Genomic DNA, 23,391 nt, shown 5'->3' with positions numbered 1-23,391 from the left:
AAGGGCAGGTCTGGCTGGAGGTGACATTTGTTTAGTCCCTGAAAACTGGACTTTCCTGTAAGACGTGAGGATGGTGTTCATGTTTGCATATGCAAAATGGAGATGCTCTCCTGGAGCTGTTAGTGCAGAAGATGGGTGTGTCCTACATTCATGCCACCACTGGCTTCCTGCCAGGCCCGGGGGTTTCTGCCTTATCTGTGAGAGTATAGGAGAGGCCATTAGGTTTCTGCAGCCGACAAAACACACACCACTCCAAACTGAAGCATACAAGCTATTATATATTTTCATAATATAGAACTTTAAAGTATAGTAATCAACAGTGGCAAAATATTTATGTCTTTGACATTAGGTTTTTTGTGAGATCCAACCTGTAATTGAGACCAGAGAAAACAGTACGGAAAAACGAATCCACAAGAACAGGATAAAAATACCATGAACAGCAAAATATGTCTGAGTATTTAAAACCGTATAGAAAAAATAAATTAGATGAACAATTGTGTAAATATAAATTAAAAAAGATGACATTCTTAATAAATAAAGTTTACTATTTACATTTTTATATATTGCTAAAAGACTTAACTTAGATCCATAAAAACACATGAACAGGAAAAAAAAAAATAAAACCCAAAATAGGAGCAGCAAATTTATGCGCATGAGGTACAGAAAAAGGATTGGAATCGTGTTTTGGTTCCGATGTTTAGATTTTTTTTTTCCTTTTTCATAGTAGGCCAGTAGAATTCTCATGAGAATAGATTTTTAAGCACTTCAATGGAGAATTATTATTTTTTTTTTGGTAGTTTCCAGAAGGTGCCAAACAGATTTTCAACATCATCATAATTAGAAATACCCATAATAATTATAACAATAATAAAAAGGTATAATATGGTACATAAATATGGAAGAGCAGTTTGTAATATGAATACATTTTCTCTAGACGAGATCACAGTTTTATTTTGTAAATATTACATTTAAGTATATATACACACACATATATGTACAACTATATATACATGTGCATATATATGTAAATTTATATTTTCATATAATATCTTTATATAGATAGGTATCTGCAGACAGGTTACTGATTATAGAGACCCCAAAAAGCAACTCAGTAATTGTTCAAAGTACTCCTCGCTGACTGCTGGTGTCTAGTTTGAGAAGCCCCGAGGGGTTTGCACTCAGAAAGCCAGATCTCCTAACCAAACACTGAGGGCCCTTCTGTGGAGCGGGAAATGGCCCGGGAGTGTGGAAGAGGAAGCAGTACACTGGCTTTTACTTTTCAGGAAGTAATTGGCTTTGAATCGAATGGTAGAACTCATCAAGGCCAGGATAAGCGGGGAAAGCACAATTTATCTAAGGATGAAGTATTCCCTAACACGAGCCTCTCTCTTAACACAGACTCCGGCTTTATCCCCTGGAGTATCAAATGCTCACTCACTGTCGTCCCTAAAAGGCCCTTGGGCCCCCACCTCTCTTGAGGGAGCCCGTGGATTGTGTGTGTAGCCTTGGCTCTCAGCTCCCTTTGGCCTGAGTAGAACCTCAAGGCCTCCCAATCCCCTGGCCTCCCATGGTGAGGTAGGTTAAGTAGTATTATCCCCATTTTGCAGCTGGAGAAACTGAGGCAAATGGAGAGGCAAACTGATGACTTGTTCAAGATCACTAAACAAACTGCTTGCTGCCTGGAGTCAAGATGTCTAGGTGCTTATTGTAGGGACATAATCCCTGTGTGGCTATTCAACTTTTCCTTTGTGGGTCCAGCAGTGGGTAGGAATTTAGCAAAATATGAATGGGTTTAAAAAGAACAGGCTCTCATTTCATGTGCTATTTAGCTTTTAGGTGTGTTGTTTGCTGGGTTTGTTTTGTTTTGTGTCTCAGGAACCGTGGGGATTACCTGTTGGGTCGGGTAGCAGCATTTAGCCCTGTGGACTGTGCAGTGTGGTTCTAAGTGCAGAAAGCCCAATGCTACTGGTAGGGGCACACATTTTATATTATGAGAAGCACAACACAGGATGTCCCCTTAATATTTGGTGAAACCAATTGCCAGCCCTCTCACTCCCTACAAACACACATTGCCGCCAAAGAGACATAATGGCCTCCCAAACAACAACTCCACATCAAAGGGGACGTTGCCTGATTTCTTAGGCCTAGCACAACGTACAGAAAACAGCAATATTAGGCTTCCCACTCTACCTCTCCTGTAGGGAAATCTTTATGCTTGTGTCTACCTATTCAGTCTATAGAATAAACAATTTTCCTTAGGAAGCACAAAAATAGTTTGTTTTTAAAAAAAAATCTTATTTTTTAATCATGCATATGTATATTCTTTTAACCTCATCTATTAATTTCTATCTGTACAGTTTTGTCACCATCAATTTCTTCTATTTAATTCTGCACTTGAAGTAGTTCCAGAAAAACAACAACACACCACCCAAAACTCGTCACTTGAAAATAGGGTTTCCTTTCTTTCTTCCCTCCTTCCTTTCCTTCCTTCTCTCTTAACACAAGTAAGACCTATAACAAATGGACAGTTGCAACCAAGTTAACACAAACCTGGAAGGGAGGTAGCTGAAATCTGTCTCAAAGAATTATTTTCAACAAATAGCATTTACGTCTTGGCCAGGTGAGACCGAGACCAAGAGCACTGTCTAGGCAGCGACTCAACCTGCTGCAGCCAGCAGGAACAGCTGACACCCTCCATCCTCAAAGCCCTGCTCTTTATGAACACTGGTCTCTCCTCTCCGTCACTCCCAATCAGGCACCGAAACAGACTTCTCAAGGACAGCCTTCCCCTAAGAGGTGGTTGGCACAGAATTGGGGGTGGGGATGGCAGTGGGGTGGGGATAATGCGAGTTCTCTGGGCAGGCAGGCAGGCAGGGTTGTGGCTTAAAAAGGCTTCCCAAGAGAGGGCTTGGAGGGCTAACTACCTCATCTCTTTCTTGCTGCTAACAGACAAATCCTTCTGTAGATGCAGATGCGGGACCCCAAGTGCTGGCAGAACACAGGGCTTCCTGGGAGTACTCGCTTTTCCTAAACAGATGGTGGGAAGATGAGACGAGTTTATTCCCAGAAATAAAAGGAAACGGGGTCAGTGCACTGCATGAATAGAGCAGACCCACCTCCACTAAGGTGGGAAGAGGGCCTGTGAGTTACACCTCCCATGTGGGCACGAGGCCGGCCACCAATCCAGCAGCCTCTCTTGCCCAATGGCCTTAGCAAAGGGGAATTTGCGAGTGACAGGTTTGAATGACGGGAAGGAGACCAGGCAGAAGTTTGCTCAGAGGGCTCCACTCCCTTTGGAGATAGAAGGCAGCCTTCAGGAAACTACTCAGCTGGAGAAGGTGGGGACAGACAAGGGGAAGAGGGAGAGGATGGGGGTCCATTTAAGGGAAGCTGGTGAGGTCCATTAGTCATGTTGTCTCGGGGTCTCCAAGGCTGTTTGCATTGTTTACTGGTGTCATAAAGCAATGGGGAGGGCTAACGAAGTTATTTTTCTTAGTTCTAACTTTGACCTAATACCACACGGGGTGATAACTCAAGAGCAAAAGGGGGACCTCGAGAGTTGGGAAGAGCTCTTAAGACACTGGAGAGGGGGTACAGAACGGGATGAAGTCTTCTATTATAATTATGATTTTGCTAACGATTGGCCCTGGTAATTGCAGAAAAAAAAAAACATGTCCTGAATGAAAACAGGAGTTTGTAAGGAAGAAACATGAAGGATTTGAGCCTGGCCTTAACAATGGTGGCAGCCTCTCCACTCTGGAACTCCGTCCCAGAGTTGGTAATGTAGTGCAAGCCACACAAAACTCTCTAAGCACTGCATCCTTATTTGTGGGCACCTGTGCAAAAAGCACCTTGATAGATTTTTTTTTAATATCACAGACCACAGATGATGGCCAAAAAGTATCTTTTCAAGCATCCTTGATCAGGCTGTTGCAGTGGGGGTGACAGAGTAAGGAGCTTTCTGAAGTTCTTGTTGGTCCCCATGGGAGAAAGCTATAGCAATGCCTGCCTCAGCAGCAGGAACCTGGTGGGGCAGCTCGCATGCCTGGCGTGTTCCACTCCCATGCTAGTCTGTGTTTTTGTTGGTTGTCTTCTCTAAACTTGAGAGGACGTGATTTATAGCAATCTTTATGGGCTATGTCTAATTTAGACCTTCCCATTGCCTCACTTTTTCAGTTCCAGGTGTCAGAAATTATGTCAAACTTAACCATTCTCTCCACCTTTTCCTGTATTCACCTCTCTCCACATTCCTCAAAAGGAGTGGATGGAAACTGGCTGAAAAGAGGCAAAGAGGGCCCCAAAGAGGGGAGGCTCCCATGGGCGTTTGACTAACTCCGCACTTTGGGAGATGGAACGTGGGAGACGGAAGGGTTGCCCACCCCTAGGTGTGGGCGGGAGCACTGGAAGATGGAAGACGGTGGGAAACATCATGACCATATTGGGTTGCTGGGGACTGAGGCTGGCACCCTTGGACTTCCCTCTGATGGCCCCTGGAACATAGCTGAGACTGATCACATTCAAGACGACTCTGTTCCAGAAGGCTAGCTGCTCAGGGCCACCTGGAGGTCCTCAGGACCAAAGCCCGCTGTAGCCTGGACAGGCAGGAAGGCTCAGAGAAGGAGCATAACTCAAGAGTCCCTACAACTCTTAGCAGTCCCCGGATGGCTCCAGCATCGCAGAAACGTAACACTGTTCCACTTGATTATGAAATCTAACACTGGCTTAGACATCCTGGATCTGGCTGAGGGTTCCGACTCCCTCCCAGGGTGAGAAGCCCACCCACAGAGGACCGCGCTTCCCTCCAGGGGGGCCAAGGAAGAGTTTCTCTTGCAGGAGGACTAGGGAGGGAGGAGCTGTGGGGAAATGTGGGTCACATTTAAGGCAGACTGTTTGGTTGTGTGGGGTTTTTCCTAACCTAGTCCTACCATCTTGGGTTACTCAATGTATAGGATAGAGCAGCAGGAAAAGTAGCAGCAAATGTGGTCCCAAGGCAAGATTTGAGGAATGGGTGGGTTCCGGAGGGATATTATGGCCTCATGCCTCAAGCAGGGGGCTCTTATAATACCTTGACATTGCAATCTTAAGCCATTTCCAGCTTGGCCTTAAACCCTGGAGTTGGGTAAATCCCCCAATGGCAGCGGGAAAAATCGGGGGGCTTCATACACTTTGGATTCTTTACTTCTCCCTGGGCCCTACTTTCCTAGAAGGTAGGTGATCAGAGACCATTTCACTTCCAATCCCAAAGGACTATACCGTTGTGCACATCCTACATATACCAAGCCTCAGGGTGTGACCCATCTTGGCATCTCGATACTCGGTCTTAGCAGTTTCTGCAACTCTCTTTCTCCCAAGGACAGTGTTGGCTGGGAGCTTGGGAAAGGAAAGGTTGACTTTGTTCCAGTCTCTCTCTGCTCAGTCTCCAAAACTGCCCTCTCACAGATGTTTGTATGGGTGTGTATGCATGCATGTGTACTAACCACAGATGTGCACACTCCTGGGCACAGAGCATGTTTCTCGCTGTGGTCGTGTGACAAATGGTTAGAGTTTTAGGAGGCTTTGGACTGCATGCTGTGCATGTGATCCATCTAAGACTGTGGGGTGGGATCCCATGCCATTATTCAACATGGTGAGACTTGCTTCATGCGCCCCCACTGTGAGTCCTTCCTGGGTGAAATTAAAGGCAGACCGGTTGGATGCTAAGGATCCCTGGTGTGGAGAGGCCATTCCGTGGAGCAGCTGACTGTGAAATCAATACCAAAGGGATGCGGGTCCTGGCGCTGGGAATTCTTAACTCCTTGCCCTTCCTTAGCCGTGGCTGTATCCCCGGAGGTCTTTCCGGCTGTGTTCTCGAGCCTGGGGGTCCCGACAGGCACAGTCACCTTGTAGGTCACAGGACATGGGGAAGGGGGTGACCTGTGGAGAGAAAGAGAGGGGAGGTGAACCAAGTGTTTGGGTCTCAAGGAATACTTTTCAGAGAGGCAGGTCAGGGAACAACTGCTAGATTGGGGGGACAGCAGATTCAAGTTCGAGTCTTGACTTTGTTTCTTTTCTAGCCCGTATGATAGCTTGTATGGAAATCATCTGGGTTGTTATCCTAGCCACTTTCCTTTTCGCTGGCATTTACCATGGGTCAGGCAATGTGCAAAATACTTTGCAAATACGGAAACACTGAACCCTTTGACAACTATGTAAGACAGGAACAAAAACTGTCACCATTTCACAGGTGGAGAAATGAAGGCTCAGAAGTGGCAGGCATTCCCCCAAAGTAGTAAGTGACAAATCTTGTATTTCCATTAGGAAGAACCACCTCTCCTCCACTCTCAGGCGCTAGGCTGTAGAAGTGATATGATGAGACTGACTTGCACTATGACCTCTTGGGCTGAATGAAATCGTGGGTGAAGAACTGTAATGCACTCTCCCAGAGCTGTTCAGAGAGTGTGCAATGGAATCACACCGTCGAGGTGATCAGTGAGATAAAGGATGTGAGAGTGCCTTTTAAGAAAACACAGTTCTCTGTATGGATTGGGCATTTCCATTTTGGGAGGCAAGGATGCAAGCCACAAAGCTCCTCTCAGAGCTAGGGCACCTGAGATCCTGTTGGGGACATTTCACACAGATTTTGCATAACATTTGGTTGAAGGACCTAGGGAACAGATTTTAGCAAAAGAAAAGTGAGAGGCATACAATGGTTTGCTATATGTAGATATTACAAAGCCTGGGGAAAATAATGATTTGAATTTTTTTTCAAAAAGGAACAGTGAGTAGCCCTAGTGTCAGTTCCCGCTCCATCTCCTCACTTGCTCTGTGACCTTGGGCCACCTTCTTTCTAGAAACAGAGACAGAGCCCAGCCAAGCAAATGTCTTCCCCATATAGCCCCTGCCTGAGCCCAAGCTGAGCTAACGCGAACCAAGCAGATTTCACCTCATTGCATCATGACATTCACATCACACTTTCCCCAGAGGGTCCCCCATCTGCGCAGATGGATTTAGTGACCTCATTCACCTCCTGCCTGGGCAGGGTCTCCAAGTGCTCATAGAGCCTCAGAGAGCTCTGACTCTAGGTTGTGGACTCATTCTGTGTAGCTAACATTTTTCTCTCTGCCTCTTGGCCCATCCTCCCTCCCTTTCTCCAAACCTCTCTCCATTTTCAAATGCAGGGATGAGCAGAAAGATTGAGATATCAGCTCCTGCAGCTCTGTCATCTAACAGTGTGACCTGGGGCATGTGACAATATCTCTGCATCTTAGGTACCTCAACTCATTCATTAAATGGAAACAGTGAAGCATAGTGTCCCTGAGGCTGTGGTGAGGGATGAGTGAAGTGACAAGAAACACCTATCACACAGTGCTTGACATATGCTCAGAGTTCAACCATATACCTATTTATGCACATATATATATTTCCTTCTCTCTCTCACTCGGTGAGTCAGGAGCCATGTCAGTCCTGTTCATTCTTGTTTTCCAAGGCCTACTCCATAGAATGAGTGAGTGTAGTTTCTGCTTCTCCTCTCTGACTCCTCTGCACCCACAGCCAGAGTGCCTGTTTCCCTATTAAAATGAAACCCACAGATGCTTGGTGCTGGCGGAGCCTTCTGGCAGCTGCCTCTTCCATGCAGTGTCTTTCTGCTCACAACTCCCTGCTGTTCCCTGCTTAGCACCTTTTCTTCCCAACCTCCATGCCCTTATGGAGGCTGTGCCCTCCGATCTAGAATATTCCCCCACAACCTCTTCACCTCCAGGAGAAGCACAGAGAGTTAGAATGGGGAAAGACGTGGAGACAACCCTCTAGTCTGAGTGGCGAAACTGAGGCAGAGCCAAGTCCAAGTCTAACTGACCGTGAATGGGGAGAGTTCCATTGTGGGAGCTAAGAGGCCTGGGTGGGCATCCTCATCACCCCACTCTTGCTGAGCCATTTGGGGGAAAGCCATAACCCTGAGTTTCTACATCTGTAAGAGTGCGATTAAAAAAGCATCATATTTCACATGGTTGTGAGGATCAAACAAGAAGAAATATGCAAACGCCCCAGCACATGCCTAACACTCGGAAGATGCTCAATGTTAAATTCACATGTGCTGACTCAGATTTCCCACCAGCTCCAATTTCACCGTCTGTGACACCTTTCCTGCCTATGGTCCCCCCTCTCCCGCCTCTCAGACTTGGGCAGCCTTTCTGTCCTCAACTCACCCATCCCTTTATCTGTCCCCTTCTGCTGCCCTTGCCCACATCCTAACGTTACAATGATCCAGTTACCTCTAATATCTCCTGCACAATTCTCTCCGTAACTCTTTCCCATCAGGTGCTACGACCCATGAGGGACCGTTTCAGTCCGATTTCTCTCTCATGCATCCTGCCTCACCTCACACAAGCAAAAACTCAATAGATACTGTCTTTTCAAATAAGACTCAAAAGTCCTTACCACGAGCTCAAGGCCTTGCAGGACCTTCTCTCCACACATTTCTTAGACCTCGCCTGGCCCCCTTCTTCCCCACCTTCCCTGCAGCGTGTTTATTTATGGATTGGTTCCTCAAGTACTCTGAGTGCTTTCCCACTTCTAAGTCTTTAGCCATTAATGGTCCTCCACCCAGCTCTCTCCCTGGCAGCTCACCCACTCTGCAGGTCTCATCTCCTCCCTCACTGGCCTGACCCACAGCACCCTCACCTGCATCCCATCTCCCAGAGCCCTGTCTCCATGCTCCTTGTACTGAAGCTCTTCTCACTTGTACACCAGCTCAGTCGAGGCAGGGACCATATCTGTTTTGAACTGAGTCTTTATAGACAGAGATCAGGTGAGCCCAGGGATGGAGGGACAGGTGGATGCACGGATGAATATCCAGGCAGCACACAGGCCAGGCAGCCTCTGCTCTTGCCCTCACTTGCTGGGCAACTTGGCACAAGTCCCTGCCCTTCCCTGAGCTTCGGTTTCCCGATCTTACATTAGTTAAGATTGGATTTTAATGGTTTGTACCTTTCTGTCTCTATGTAAGTCCTCAGTCTGAGAAAGACAGAAGGCAACTCCTGGGCAGAAAGTACCTAGAGATGCACATTCTGCACACACTCCTTGCGTGCTCCCTTTCCTAACACCCCCAGTTCCACCAGCTTCTCCTCAGCCATCAGGCACCAGGACCCTGCCTCCAGTTGGTTTCTCAAGCTGGTCTGTCACCCTGGCTCTGTGGGTGTGAGTGACCATTCTCTCTCCTCCTGGGTCAGCCCAGGCCATTTCCGCATTTTCCAAAGAAGTGTGGAACCCCACACAGAACACAGCCGAGTCTAGGTTTGCTCTGAGGGGCAGGTCTGCAGACAGGCAGCTCCTCGTCTCCACCACATGCTGAACTGCAGTTGCATTTACTGAGCCCTCCCAGGAGTTTGGAAGCAGACAAGCCCAGCTTGGGGTGGGCACTGCCCTGTGGACTCACCCCCCGCCCCCAATCTGTAAGATGAGGGTCTTCATAAATACCTCGCAGGATTCTGGGAAGGAGTAATGAAATAACGTTGCCTCCAAACCAGCTTGCAGGTGTCCAGGGCAGACGCCCAGTGCCTTGTCCCCTCCTCCTGCCCTTTGCTCTCCTCTGTGGGAACTACCTGTCCTGAGCTCCCTCTGCACAAGCGCCCTCCTGACCAAGGGCCTACACCTGCCTGGGGAGAGAAGGGAGGCGGTGGCCAGGCCTCCATCCTCCCACGTGCTCCTGGACCTGACCTGGATAGACTGGGAAAGCCCAAGTGTGTAGGTCCATAGCAGCGAACACTTCACACACATGCATGCAAGCACATGCATGCATGCACTCACACATTCGTACAAGTTCACAGCAGTGAGCACCACTTTACAAATACACACGTGTGCATGCACGCACATACATGCATGTTATCATTTCCTGAGGGCCTTCCACTTGCAGATGATTGCCATGTGCTAGCATGGCATCACCTCACCAGGCTGTTGTTTGTTATTAGCTGCCCATCATGCAGATGAGAAAATAGAAGCCTCAGAATGTTTACAACAAAACACACCCGCCCTGGGCTTCATATCCTGTCAACCAGTAGATGATGCAGGATTCCAAACCCACTCAAACACTGAGAGTTTTCAGAAAGTGAGGGCGAGTGCCTGCCTCACCACGTGGCTGGCCGACTACTACTTTGCCAGATAAACAATAGCCCTTCTCCCTTACATGTCCGGCCTTCAGTCAACACAGTGTGCACCATCACACTCACCCTTCTCGACAGCCCTACTGAGCAGCTATTCTGACCATCCCTGTTCCACAGCACGGAGGAAACTGAGATGCAAGTGGTGAGTCACTGGCTGGCAGGTAGCCTGGGTTCTGCATCCCTGTTTGCAACCATTCCTCCCTCCTGTCCTCCAAATGGCAGGCAGAGTGGGACAGGAGAAAGAAACTGGGGCATCCTGAGTTTTGTCCCGACAAAGTCAGTGCTCAGCAGAAACCTCAGACCCCTGCCTCCCCCAGTAGCTGCCGCCTTCTCCCCCATGTAGCCTCCCACCCACAGCACAAGCCCTGCAGTGGCCAGTTTCCATCTGCGATACCTAGTGTCTCGTGGCCAGGCCACCCCATTAATGGTTGGCCACCCACTCTGGCATTCTGTCAACAGCCCAGGCCAATGACTAGTGGCCAGGATTCTCTCCTTTTTCCCTCTGGGCTGAGGATGTCGCTCAGGCACAGGAGTTTCTTCCTCTGGGTAAGCTGCCTGGGCTAACACCTCCACCCACATGTGTGAGTGGCTCAGGAATGCAGGCCGAGCAAGTGTCCCCCAGGCCCTGGCCACAGGTCTCCTCTGAGCTGAGAATAGGCAGGGGCTGGATTTGGACTCTGACTCTGCAGAGAGGACCGCAGCGGAGAGCGTGCAGTAGGAGGAGTGAGAGTTGCCCGAGACTGAAGGTCAGCCAGCCCTGTCTGTCCACCACCCATTGTGGGACTTGGACAGGTCACGTGGCCACTCTGGGTGTCAGGGCATTCATAGTGTTGATGGAAAGATTTAAGGAGACCAAGGAGACTATGGGGAGATGTTGAGTCTGAGGACTCCCCTGCAAGCTCCTTGGCAGTAGATGCATGGGTTTGAGCCTGGCGGAGAGCATGGAACAGCTCATGAATACAGAGGTTGGTTTCAATGTGAATAAGTGGAGGATAAAATGGAGGAAAGGTGTGGTAAAGCAGAGAAAAGCACCAGCCTAGATCCAAAGGAAATATGGGTTTTGATTCCTCACCCTCTTACTGAGTGTATATCATCAAACAAGTGACTTCCCCTCTGGGGGCTTCAGTATTTCTGTCTGTAAAATGGAGGTCATAGCAGTCCTGCCACACAGAAGTATTCTGGATAAAGTATAAAATTCAGGTAAAGCATTTAGCATAGTGCATGGCATGTACTATGTGCTCGATGATGATGATGATGGTCTTGGTATTGGCATAGTGTTAATGATGTGGTGATAATGTTAGTGATGGTATTGACAGTAGTTATGATGATACTAACTTTTCAGGAGGGAAAAGCTAAAATGAGTGTCTAATTCATTACATGAAAAAGTCAGACCTACACCCCAGATGAAGAAATCATAAAGTTCCCAAAGCCAGTGATTTTTGGACAGGGGTGATTAATCTGCTTAGCCATTTGTCGCCTGTTATCCTTACAAACCTTCCAAGCTAGACACATCTGTCTCCTTTTCCAGGAAGCCTTCTAGAACCTTCTAGGATGGTTTAGTGCTTAAAATCATTGACTGCCCCCACGGCTCTCTGGATAAAACTCAAATTCCCTGGCTTGGCCTATATCCGTCTTGCTCATCCCTCTAGGCTCATGTCTTGCCCATTTCCTGCTTGCCCTGTGCTCCCACCACATGCAGGGAACCACACTTCCCTTAGTACTCTCTCCTACATCTGGGTCTTTGCACAGACCGTGCCGTGGCCAGAAGCCCCCTTCTCTCTCATCCTCGTGTCTGTCATCACTCTATTTCTCTGACCTGGGGAAAACCTCCTGCACCTTTCCCGACTGCTCTGGGGTTGGCCTCTCTGGAAGCTTACTGATTCCCCTCACCTGCGGTGTCTCTGTGAGCAGGGACTATTCTCTCAGTGCCCACCACCAGTCCACAAGGCGAGAGCTCAGCGTGGCTGAAGCCAGTCCATCTTGCTCACAGCCTAGCCCAGTGTTATCACACAGCATCAGAACCTGGGGTTCGTCAAAAATCAAATCAAATGCATGCTCTTGCCCTCCTGGAGTTTTCATTCCAGCAGCAAGAAGGGGAGGGGTTACCAGACAATCAATAATATTTAGCTTTTGTAGTATGTGCCAAGGTGTTAAGTGTCACAGAAGGAGTGGAAGCCAAGGCAAATAGGTCTGGGAGTGCCAGGGCGATAGAAGGTGGGTGCCCAGGGTGGGGCTCCTTGAGAACATGGCACTCAGGCAAAAATACCTGCAGGAGGTGAGGGGAAGTTATGAGGAGAAGTGGAGAAGAAGATTCTCGGCCAAAGAAACAACCATGACAACTATAAGGCAGGAGAATGCCTGGCCTGTCAAGGAGTCCAGAGGGCTGGGTCAAGTGAAGGGGACACTGGTTGTGGGGAGTGAGGTCAGGGAGGTAACGGGGTGGGCAGTGCATGTGGGCCTTCAAGGCCATTGGGAGAACTGGTTTTACTCAGAGTAAAATGGGAAGACACTGCAGGGCGTGGCACAGAGGTGTGGCACACTCTGACTTGTTTTAAAGGATTGTTCTGGTTGCTAAACCAAGATGTAAAGGCCCTTGATGTACATCCCTGACTCTCACACCCAATGTCCAACCCTTTATCTTGGCCACTCTGCTAAGAAAACTGCTTTCCACCTAATGGTTTTGATGGTCTTCCCATGTATTACAGAATCACTAGCCTCCTTAGACCACGGGCTCTATCACAGTATAGCATTTTCTCTTCACTTAGATTTAGCAAATATATCTGGCAAGCCTACATGTAATGTCATGTTTCTAGAGTTAACTTTTCACTCTCTGGTAACCTTCAAGTTCTTGCTCAATGACCATGCAGGAGGCCCTGTCGAGTATACTGAGACACTAATCTAATCCAAATATCAAGAAATAAAAAGCTAGGGTGAAACCAGCCTGCCCAAGGGCACAGAGCTAAGTGGTAGCCTGGGACTGCACCCCTTCCCAGGCATTTTCTAGAGTAGTCTCTTAGTTGCCAGAAACATTACCAGGATGCTGGTCCCAGGCCACCACACCTTAGGCAGCCTGGGTGCGCCTGACGCATTAAGGTGATTTCCCCTCCTCTGTTACGGCTCCACGTGTGCTTACTTAGAATGACTGAAATTTTAAAGGAATACTAGTTGCTGTTGTTATGAGGGGAAACTGCTGAAGCAACCACTCTGGAAATCTGCTCTGTATTGGAGACTTTAGGCTCCACCAGGAAAATAATACACTGACACACTGGGAAGCTGAGTCCCGCCCCTTCCTGTCTGCCTCGCGCTGCAGACAGGTGTCTGGGTGAGAAACTGGTCACCCCTGTCAGACCAAGTTTCCTGCACTGTCTTGCTCTTGTCTGTCAGCCGGGCCCAGGTCATACAAGGCAGATGTGGGAAACAGCTGGTGTCTGCAGAGACAAACAAGAAAGGATGGAGGGAGCAGACAGACATCCTTCTGGGCCAAGTGACTAGGAGGCCCCAGCCCTGGGGATCAGGGAGAGGGTTAGGTGGAGAGTTGGCGAGAAGGAAGTCTGGGAGAAGGTGCTGAACCCTGAGCCCAAAGTTCATTCCCTGGACTCAGTCCAGGGGGACTGAGAAGTGAGAAGCCCACCCACCAGGGGAAGGGCAAGTGCAAGCCCAGAGCAGTGAGAGGTCCAGACTGGGTGCAGAGGCAGGGCTGTGTGGTGAGGAGTCACTGGGGTCGCATCTCAGCTCTACCACTTCCTGGCTGCGTGGCCTTAACCCTCCTGAGCCTGAGCTGCATTATCTGTAAAATGAGGACACAAAAGCACCACCTACAACGGGCCACTGTGCCGACGAAATGAAATGACACATGTGAAAGCAGTTAGCGCCATGCTTGGCAAATAGCAAGCTCTCGATAAATAGCAGCTACATTATTTGTTTGTAGTCGGGAAAGGCAAAATTCTAACAAGTTCTGTCACCTCGTACAGTAGATCTCACCTCTCTAAGCTTCAGCTGTCTATGTGGTCGAGTGGTCCTGGGGTCTAAGGCACAGAGATTCCAATCCATGGCCAAATACATACGTGTGCTCCATTAATGGCACTGCTGTACTTGGAAAGGTGCAGGAAGCACGTCTGCCCACTCCGAAAGTTTCTGAGTGCCAGTCTGGGTGCTCATGGTCAGGGAATGTCCCCTGATATGTGTCTGGGGCCAAGAGTTCAGGTGGGACCGCCAGGTAAGGGTGGGGAGGGGAGGAGAGGAAGGAATCTGGCCCCTCTCCTGCTCTTAGAGGCTTCCTGCTGTGGAAACTGGAGACAGAAACCAGGACATTTTTCCACTCGGGGAAACTCCTGTCTGGGGCGTCGGGGATGATTGGCAAGGCCGGGAGCCTCTGCTACTCCCCACCCTGTCTTTGCTGCTGGGAAAAGCAGCTTCCACCTTGCCAAGTGGAGGGTCTCACACCCAAGGTTCCACGGCAGTCTGGATTGACAGTGTACTGTCTGCAACCGGAACTGAGAAGGTCATGCCCGGGTGCTCTGAGGACACGGCCCTTCCCCACCTGCTTTCCTCTTTGGAGACTCAGCCCATGCGGGAGAAAGCTGGGCTTGTGAGTCAGACAGAACTGGGTTGGAATGGGAGCCTCAGCGCTCATGGCCAAGTGAACTCAAGCGAGTCCCACAGGTCCTCGGAGCCAAAACTGGCTCACCTGTGCGATGGGGCAAATAGCAGCCTGCCAGGCTGGAATGAGGGTTAAAGAAGGTGATGGAGGACAAGTGTCTGACCATGTCTGGCAGATTCAGCAGCTCACTTAGGGGTATTTTATCTTCTTATCTATTTTCTCCACCTCTCATCTCTAGAAGCCAGTTTATTGCAGGGAGTAGCTGGGTATTTACAAGAGAAAGTAGAAAGTTTTCAAGAAGTTAGAGTTTATGTAGAAGTCAAACTGAGAGAGGAAGAATGACTTTAGTTTGGGACCCTTTCTTCTCCAGAAAAAAGACCTCCAGGAATCCCCCATCTGAAGAAAGCCCCAGTCTCTTCCCAATAGCTGATCGCTAAGGCTGAGCCATGTGCACAGTGAGAAAGGCCTCCAGGCTCCAATCCACACGCCACACAACTCTCACAGCCTGTCCATCCTGCCCCAACCTGTTCACCCTCAGCTGCACGCTCCCGGTCCAGGTCTCAACACCAACGTCACCTCCTAAGGGAGATGTGACAGGCACACTATTCTCAGTGAGACTGTACCTCTCCTTTACTGCCTCTCCCGCAAGGTGATTAAATGCATGTCGTGCTCCTCACTACCTAACGTCGCCTGGTCTTCACAGGCCGTGAGCTTCGCCAGGGAGGCGCCATGCCTGCTGTGTGCGCAGGGCCCAGGCTGTGCTGGTTCCCAGACATGCACAATGAAACTGCATCTCCCTGTAGGAAGGAAGCCTGGCCACCTGAATTCCGTAGCCTTGGCTAACAGGAAGGACAGTTTAGAGTGGAAGAAGGGAGCCTTTTTAACACAAAAAAAGCCAAAATTGATGTATAACATGGGTGGAGAAGGAAGAAAGAGCAAGTAGATCAAATGACATCTGATATCAGGTGATTTTCAGATGAGTATCAAAACAGAGATCATTTCCCATTCTCTCAATGATCACACAAATAATTCTCAACTCAGTGGCCCAAGTCGACCACTATCCTCCCAGCTCTGGCCGGGAGGAAGGTGGGCATTTCCACCATCTCCGTCTCTGAGTGATTGATATGCACCTCAGCCCAATGTTTCAGTTTTCCTATCAACACTTGAATCACTCCTGATGCACAAAGAAGGGAATCACAACCAAGGTTCATTGTACAACAAGAGGGGTTATGATGCTCAAGGGCCAGGATGGACCTTGTTGAGAGTGACCTGTCTTCTCTCTTCCCCTCGACCATAGCCATCACCATAGAAAGGCATGTTCTCTGCAGGACTTTTCATGGCAGTCTCTGTCTCTGACCCCATTTCCCTGGTCACCACCCCCACTTCTTCCCCTCCACCCTCAAAATGCAGCACTGAATGCCGAGCCTCCTGCAGAGCCTTCTCCACCTCTTACCTGAGGCTGCACAGCACTCTGTCCTTCCCTTTAAAAGTATGTACTACACTGTCACTTGTCTAAGCTTTCAGGGTAAGGGACCACATTTGCAAAAATCATCCATGAGCCTCCAAACCTTGCTCAGGGTCCAAGCACATGACAGTAGCTCCACTACTGGCTAAAAGAATAAAAAGCACAAGATAGTATGATATAATACAATACAGCTAGTAGGCAGGCGCTGTCACAACCAGAGCAATGGGCTGCCCAACAGGTAGGGGGCATCCTGGCCTAGTTAGCTGGGCTGCTGGGGAGGAGGGTACTGCCTACCTTTTTGGTCTTCACCGTGGATGTGCAGCAGTCCCCACCATCGTAGTTGCAGAAGGCTCTGTTGTTGATGGCATCACAATAATTGTCTCCCATGAAGGGCTAGAGGAGGAGAGAGGCAGGAAGGAAAGGTGCCTTGTTAGCATCCTAAAGCAAGGGGGTGGTGGGGTGGCAGGCATAGGTCTATAATCATTTAGCCGTCACTCATCTTCTCCCAAACCTCTTCCTGGCTTCAGATCCCAATGCCCCCTTGGATAAGTTAACACTTCTACATTTATAAAGAGTCTTATGTAGCCAAGTTTTCCCCAATTAAAGTATGGTTGCCCTGGGAGACACACTCCTGTATACGGGGGAATGCAAAGCTAGACCACTTACATCTTTCTAATGTAGGGGGCTCATTTTACTTTAAGAAATGATAAGCAAAATTGAGTCTCCTTGCCCCACTTTTACTGGTAGGAGGTAATTTAAAAATAATTTATAATAAAATATATGCAAATATATTAAGATACTGAGTGTGAACTGCCCAAGTAACCACATCTAACTGGCCAATGTCAACATGAAGAGGAGTATGGGAGAAAGGTCCACGAGACCTTTTCAGTAGAGTCGAAGGAGTTGGCCTCATCAGCGAGCTTTGTGAAAGTGTCCCTGAGGAAAGGACATTTTGGCTGAGATTGGGAGCTGAGTGGGAGTTAACCAGATAGGGATGGATAAGGGAGAATTTCCAGAGAAAGGGGCATGTGCAAAGATCTGTTACTTAGAGCTTTCTCCTGTCTGGTATTTCTCATGCTGCTACTTCTAACAATGGAAGCAATTTGCTCTTCAAGACTCAGCTCCAAAATGGTCCCTCTAAAATGCCTTCCCTGACACCCCCAAGACCTTCTGCCTTCCTGCAGTTTCCTGTCTGTTCTTTTACTACACTGTGAGTTCCTTATGGACAGGAGTGTGTGTCATCCATTGGTATTGCCCCTATTTCCCAGAAAAATGCCTGGAAATGTGAGCAAAACTTTATATATGTTCCTTGAGTGTTTATTTAGTAAAATGATGGACAATGGAGGAACACATGGCTGAATGGATGCACCGATAGATGGAGGGCAAGAAGACCCCACGGGCAAATCAGGGGAGCACAGTGACTGTTCTCACTTGGCTGAGATCATTTTATTCTCAGAACCAAGAGCCATGTCGGGCACATAATAGGCACTCAGTGGGGCTATGATGACTGAGTGAGTGAATGACCACTTTGGACACAACTTGGGGTACAGGGCTAGGGGTTCAGTGTCTCAAACCCTTTCTGGATCCTGGCTACCTCTACACCCTCCAGGTGATGGCCCCTCCCTAGACCCAGCCTATCTATCTCTTCTAAGCATCCTTTTCAGTCCCAGACAAGAGTCCAACTATTAGCGCGAAGCTCAGGAAGAAAGGAGAGTAGGGGCACCTGCCAGGGCAAGGGCGATAAGCATCACTGGCAGGGCTTGGAGCCTGACAGGTGGGTTTCACAGACCCTAGTGCTGAGTCAAAGGAGGGATCGAATTCCGCTGTCACACTGGTGCCCAGACCGTCGACTCAGCAGGACGCGTGCCCAGGTAACCCAAGCTCCCTTTGCCCAAAATGCTGGACTTATCCAGGGAGATGGGAGGAAGCAACAACCACATGGCTGTGGCCTTGGTGTTGCTGTCCCTTGATGACTCTTGAGAGAATGGGCTTCTTAAAGGCTCCAGTGCCAGGTGCCCTGAGAAGATGCCACAGGAGGTCTCTAGCCAATACGTAGACAAAAATGCATGACCCAGGGGACTGTCTTGTGACACAGGGCAGGGGATGGTTCAAAAGTAGGAGGTGACCTACTGGGAAAGATAGAGCACCCCCTGGAAGTAAGGAGCCCTAGGCTCATGTCTGCTCTGTGTGTTATGCTGTGCCACCTTGGCCCAGTCCATCCCCTCTCTGGCCCACAATGTTCAGTTTATACAAAAAATGGAACAGGATGAGACACACTAAGCACCCTTCCAGGTGGGGCATTCTATCACAATTTAGCCCAACCACCCACTGTCTAGGTCTCCGTTCCCCCATCTTTAGATTAAAAGGTCAGGTTTAGGTCACCTAGAAGAGCATTTCTGGTTCTGGCATTGTAAGAATTTCATCGAATATAACGTTTTCTAGAGCACAGTCCAGTCTTTTTCAGCTGCCTTTTCCTGAGTGGGCTCTGGGGAACCACGGAGATGTGGACATCCACCTGGATGGGATTTGGGGTCTCTCTTCACCACCAGCTGAGCAGGACCACAGGGCATGGGGCGTACAGATGCATCTTTTAGTTTTATGAAAAGCACCTCCTGAGAGCACAGGTGACACCCCCAGTTCTCTGCCCTCCCTAAGCTTGTCCCTGATACACAGAGACAGCTCCTTGGTGCCAAGGCCCAGGGCATGGCTGTGACTCTGAGTTGAAGGGTCAGAGAGCCTCCTGGTTCTGTTATCCATTTATCATATTTAAGCTCAGTGGCTGAGTCTAAGGGGTTGAAGAGAAAGTGAGTGACACGCATATGGCAGAAGGACATGACCTGTTAAGATGCTCACCATAAAGTAGGAATGGAAAACACCTGCCTCACATGGTTCTGTGAAGGTTAAATGTGAACGTGCTGGTAAAAGCCCAGCCTATTACAGATGCTAAATCGATACAGTCTCCCTGCCACCCTCCCTCAGAAATGCACTATTATGCTAAATGCAGGGTTAGGAAGCAGAACAACCCAGCTCAGGATCTTGGTTCTGTTACCCAGTAAACATATTTTTGAGCATGTTTGTTGATATCTGTGCCTCAATTCCACCAGCCATAAATTAGGATTACTGATTTCTGGCTAGGAGGCCAGTTAAAGGGATATTTACAACATTTAGGAGGTACAGTAAATGGTAGCCATGATTGACACAATAACAATAGTAACAGTAGGGTCATTTCTGGGGACTCACCTCACAGCCTTTGACACAGTGGATCACAGCAGGGTGAGGGTACCACTTGAGGCCAGCCGTGCAGACGACTCTCTGTGGAGACAGGAACGGGTCAGATGGGTTTGGTTCTAGGAGGGAGTATCTCTTTGCTGGTACCACATTCCACCACCCACCACTTTTTGGATCTTCCGAGTTCTAACCTCCCCTTAGGATTTACATGGAGAAACTGCCCAGGTATTTGCAATAGCAGGAGCCATAAGATTAAAGTAACTCTGTGTTCACTGTAGGGGTCCTGAGTCTGTATTTCACTGGCAGGAATAGGGCTGACAAGAAGAATGGAGGGATGGAGAAGATCAGAAAGGCCCTTCAGAAAATATGTGGCTCATCTTTGATCCATGGACAGAGTTGGGGGTAAGGTGAGAGGGAGAGAGAGTGGTGTGTCTGTACAAGTGCATGCATGCCTGTGTGTGTGCATGTAACTATATCTGTGTACATGTGTGTGGCTGCCACAGGAAGATGGGGAATGGTGTGGAGCAGGGAGAATGCGAACACTGGGGACCGCTGCCCAGGGCCACATTCTTAAAAAGGCACATTCTTTGGGGCCACCTTGCATCTAATAAATCTAAATCTCTGCAGTTCAGGGCTAGGGACTGACTGCATTTCAAAAACAAGCCTCCCAATGATTCTGGTCCCCAGTGCTGTTTGAGAGCCAGAGGATGAATGAACTAACCTTGAATTTGGGACCCGTGGAGACAGAGAACCCTTCGGGCCTCCACCTGCTGCCCTGCCATATGGGCCTGCTCACACTTCCCTGAGATGGCCCACACGTCCCTTCCCTATCCCTGTGACTTTGTTCCTGCTGCTCTCCTTCCCCAAACAGCTTGTCCCCCCATCTTTTCACCTGAAGAATCTTTCATTATCTCTGAACTTTCTGCTACAGACTCCCTGCCTCTGTGCTGCTCTCCCCTCCCCCTCCTTCAGGCAGAGCTGACAGGTATGCATATATGTATTTATTTATAGCCTCCTTTAATAACAAGTGCTGTTATTATAATGACAACTACAACATATGGAGTGCATGCACGGTACTAATTGCTTTATGCATGATCTTATTTCTTTCTTGCCAGGCAGTGAGGTGGGCATTACTCTCAGGTCATAAGGACAATTAATACCCTAGGCTCCATAGCGGTTACATGGAGAAATCAGGATTTGAAACCTAGCAGTCACTTTGGAAATAATGTAAAGCAGCTCATAGCATAGCATCCAACATGAGGATAATTTTTAAAGTAGGTGAAAAAAGAAAGATAAAACTAGGGAAATGAAATAGCATCAGGAATGGGGCTAACATAACCATCCTAGAAGCTCCCTTCTCTAGTCTACAATAAATGACTTGTTTTCCATCCCAGATTAACAATGATTTCTTTTAAAAAGTAAAAAATGAGATGATTTCTTTTAAAAAGTTAAAAATGACCGGGAGGCAAATTCTTAGATTTGTAGTGAGAAGTAACTGTGTCTGCGGCCAGCCATGGAAGTCTACTATATGATCGGGGCTTGCTCTCCTGGCTGAGAGCCAGTTGATAAATTTTAATTAAGAAATAGCCCAGCCGGTGGGGATCGGTGGTTGAGGGTTGAATTGAAATTAAAATTCATGGTTGAATTCCAGGTCAGGGCACATGCCAGGTTGCGAACTTAATCCCCAGTAGGAGGCTTGCAGGAGGCAGCTGATCAATGATTCTTATTGATATTTCTCTCTCCCTCTCCCTCTGAAATTAATGAAAATATATTTAAAAAATAAATAGTCACATGGTCAGGATGTGGAAAAGCCATGTGACTGGCTCATTCTTTCCCTGAGGGCAGACCTATCTGGAACTCAAATAGTAGTTAGGTTTCTTGGTGAGCTTGTAACTGAGGATCACATGACTCTAAGACATGTCTGAAACTGGTATGAGTGCCTTTCTTCTCTGCCATTCTGCATCTCTGGTTCACCTTGGATCTCTCAGGCCTAGACTGGTGCCTGGCACATGGAGGAAGTGTAGGAAGTATTTATGTTATAAATGAATGAATGGATCCATCTCAGGATAGAGATGATTTTATCGATGGACTGTATTTTCTCATTTTCCCCCTTCTCCTAGAGCAGTGGTGGGCAAACTCATTAGTCAACAGAGCCAAATAGCAATAGTACAATGATTGAAATTTCTTTTGAGAGTCGAAAACTGACTTCTGTGCATGGGCCACGAAGTTTCAGTTGCACTGTATGTGCGCGCCCGCACATGATGTTTTGTGGAAGAGCCACACTCAAGGGGCCAAAGAGCTGCGTGTGGCTTGAGGATCAGGACATTTACTATGCCTACCACAGTGTCCAGTTTAAAGAACCAGTTTAGTGTAGAATGAATTAAAGATCTTGGACAAAAAGCCTACTTCAAAAATCTGCCAGGAGTCTTAAAATGTGAAATCTATCTAGCTCCCTACTGCCTCTATTGACAAGTCTGCCTTTTCCCAATAGATTTAGGCAAAGCAATATATGGAAAGGACCTTGGGTTGCTGAGGTATGACAGGCGTGGTTGCAATTATGACTTAAAATTGCTCTGTAAATTTCCACTCTCAAATTTGGTTCTCCCATTTGTTAAATGGGTACTGAAAGTGTCATAGGCTTGTTGTGATGACATAGAGATAAATAATATGGAAATGGTTAACCTAAGACTGATTATTTAAGGTTCTTAAGGGCAGAGCCTAGGTTTGAGACCTCTCTGTCTCTCCTCAGGACCAGGCATGGAGCACAGAAAACACATACGTGTTGACCAAGTGAAGAAATGTGAGTGCCCCTCATGTTCCTCTCTTCCACCTTAGCTGCTTTTGTGCCCTGATTCCCATCCATGGGGCTAGAAGTAGAGAGAGTCACCTGGTTTCATTTTCTGAGAAACTTTAACCATACTTTCATTTTTTGGGCTGCAGAGTCTGTTCCCAGCCAAAATACAGGATGTTGGAGGGGCACTCGGTAATGGTTGAAGTAGTAGAAACAGCAGGGTTAGGATCCACTAGGGATTTGATGCCCATCCCTCCCCTTATTTGGGAACTAATTTAATCCGTCCGTAGGAGTGTCTTGGTGCGGTTATACATGTTTCTGTCAGTTGAGGTTTACCTGACGTGAGTTCAGAAAAAGGACTTTTATACCATCTGCATGAGCCTATTTATCTTTCCAAGGTGTTTGGAGTTTCCACCATTCCTCAGAGCTGCATGCCCCACCTGTCTCACTACAGGGCCCCTCTGTATGTGAGGAGAGCTGGGAAAGGGAACAAGCAGCAGGATATGAAGGAAAGGGTGGACTGTTTACAGCACATTTTGTGAGATCCCAATGGGGCCCTTCGGCTTTGCTCTCCTTGATGCCAGTGAGACCTCTAGTCCCATCAGAGTCCTTTCACACTAGGTTTTGTAAGGCAGCTTTCCTTTCCTGCTTTGGTGCATAGGAAGAATATACTGTTTTCCTAGCTGCAATGATCACCAGCATCAATGCCATTGCCACCATCATCACTGTCAACAACACTAGCACTATCACCACCATCATCAACACCACCAACCCCACTATCATCACCTCTACCACCACCACCACTATCATCACCTCTAACTTAATCACCACCATCATCATCACCAACTCCACTATCATCACCTCTACCCTCACTATCATCATCACCACTACCTTCAACCATACCATCATCACTTCCCTCACTACTACTGTTAACAACATCAACACTAACATCATCACCTCCACTCACCGCACTATCATCACCTCCACCCTCACTACCACCCATCATCACTACCAACACCAATCGTATCATCACACTTCCACCCTCACTACCACCACCATTATCATCAACCCCACTATCAGCACCTCCATCCTCACCACTAACACCATTATCACCACCATCAATACCACCACCAGCATTATTACTTTCACCAGTACCAGCACCATCACTGTC

General features: G+C 48.1%; 1 protein-coding gene across 2 annotated transcripts in view; it reads right to left on the bottom strand.

Annotated features, from left to right (window-relative positions):
• Positions 1-265: 265 nt before the first annotated feature.
• PAPPA (pappalysin 1) overlaps positions 266-23,391 on the bottom strand; it is a 214,836-nt gene continuing 191,710 nt past the window's right edge. For both annotated transcript variants that reach the window (XM_084898874.1, XM_084898873.1), the window contains 3 exons: positions 19,442-19,513; positions 16,496-16,594; positions 266-5,913 (listed from right to left, as the gene is read on the bottom strand). In XM_084898874.1, the coding sequence (XP_084755000.1) occupies positions 5,806-5,913; positions 16,496-16,594; positions 19,442-19,513 (279 nt within the window). In that variant the 3' untranslated portion in view covers positions 266-5,805. The remainder of the gene's footprint in view (positions 5,914-16,495; positions 16,595-19,441; positions 19,514-23,391) is intronic.

The sequence above is a fragment of the Pipistrellus hanaki genome, assembly GCF_964339955.1.
Source record: "Pipistrellus hanaki genome assembly, chromosome: 11".
Lineage (NCBI taxonomy): Eukaryota > Metazoa > Chordata > Mammalia > Chiroptera > Vespertilionidae > Pipistrellus > Pipistrellus hanaki.
Note: the sequence above shows the minus strand (reverse complement) of the source record. Positions and strands in the feature narration are given on the sequence as shown.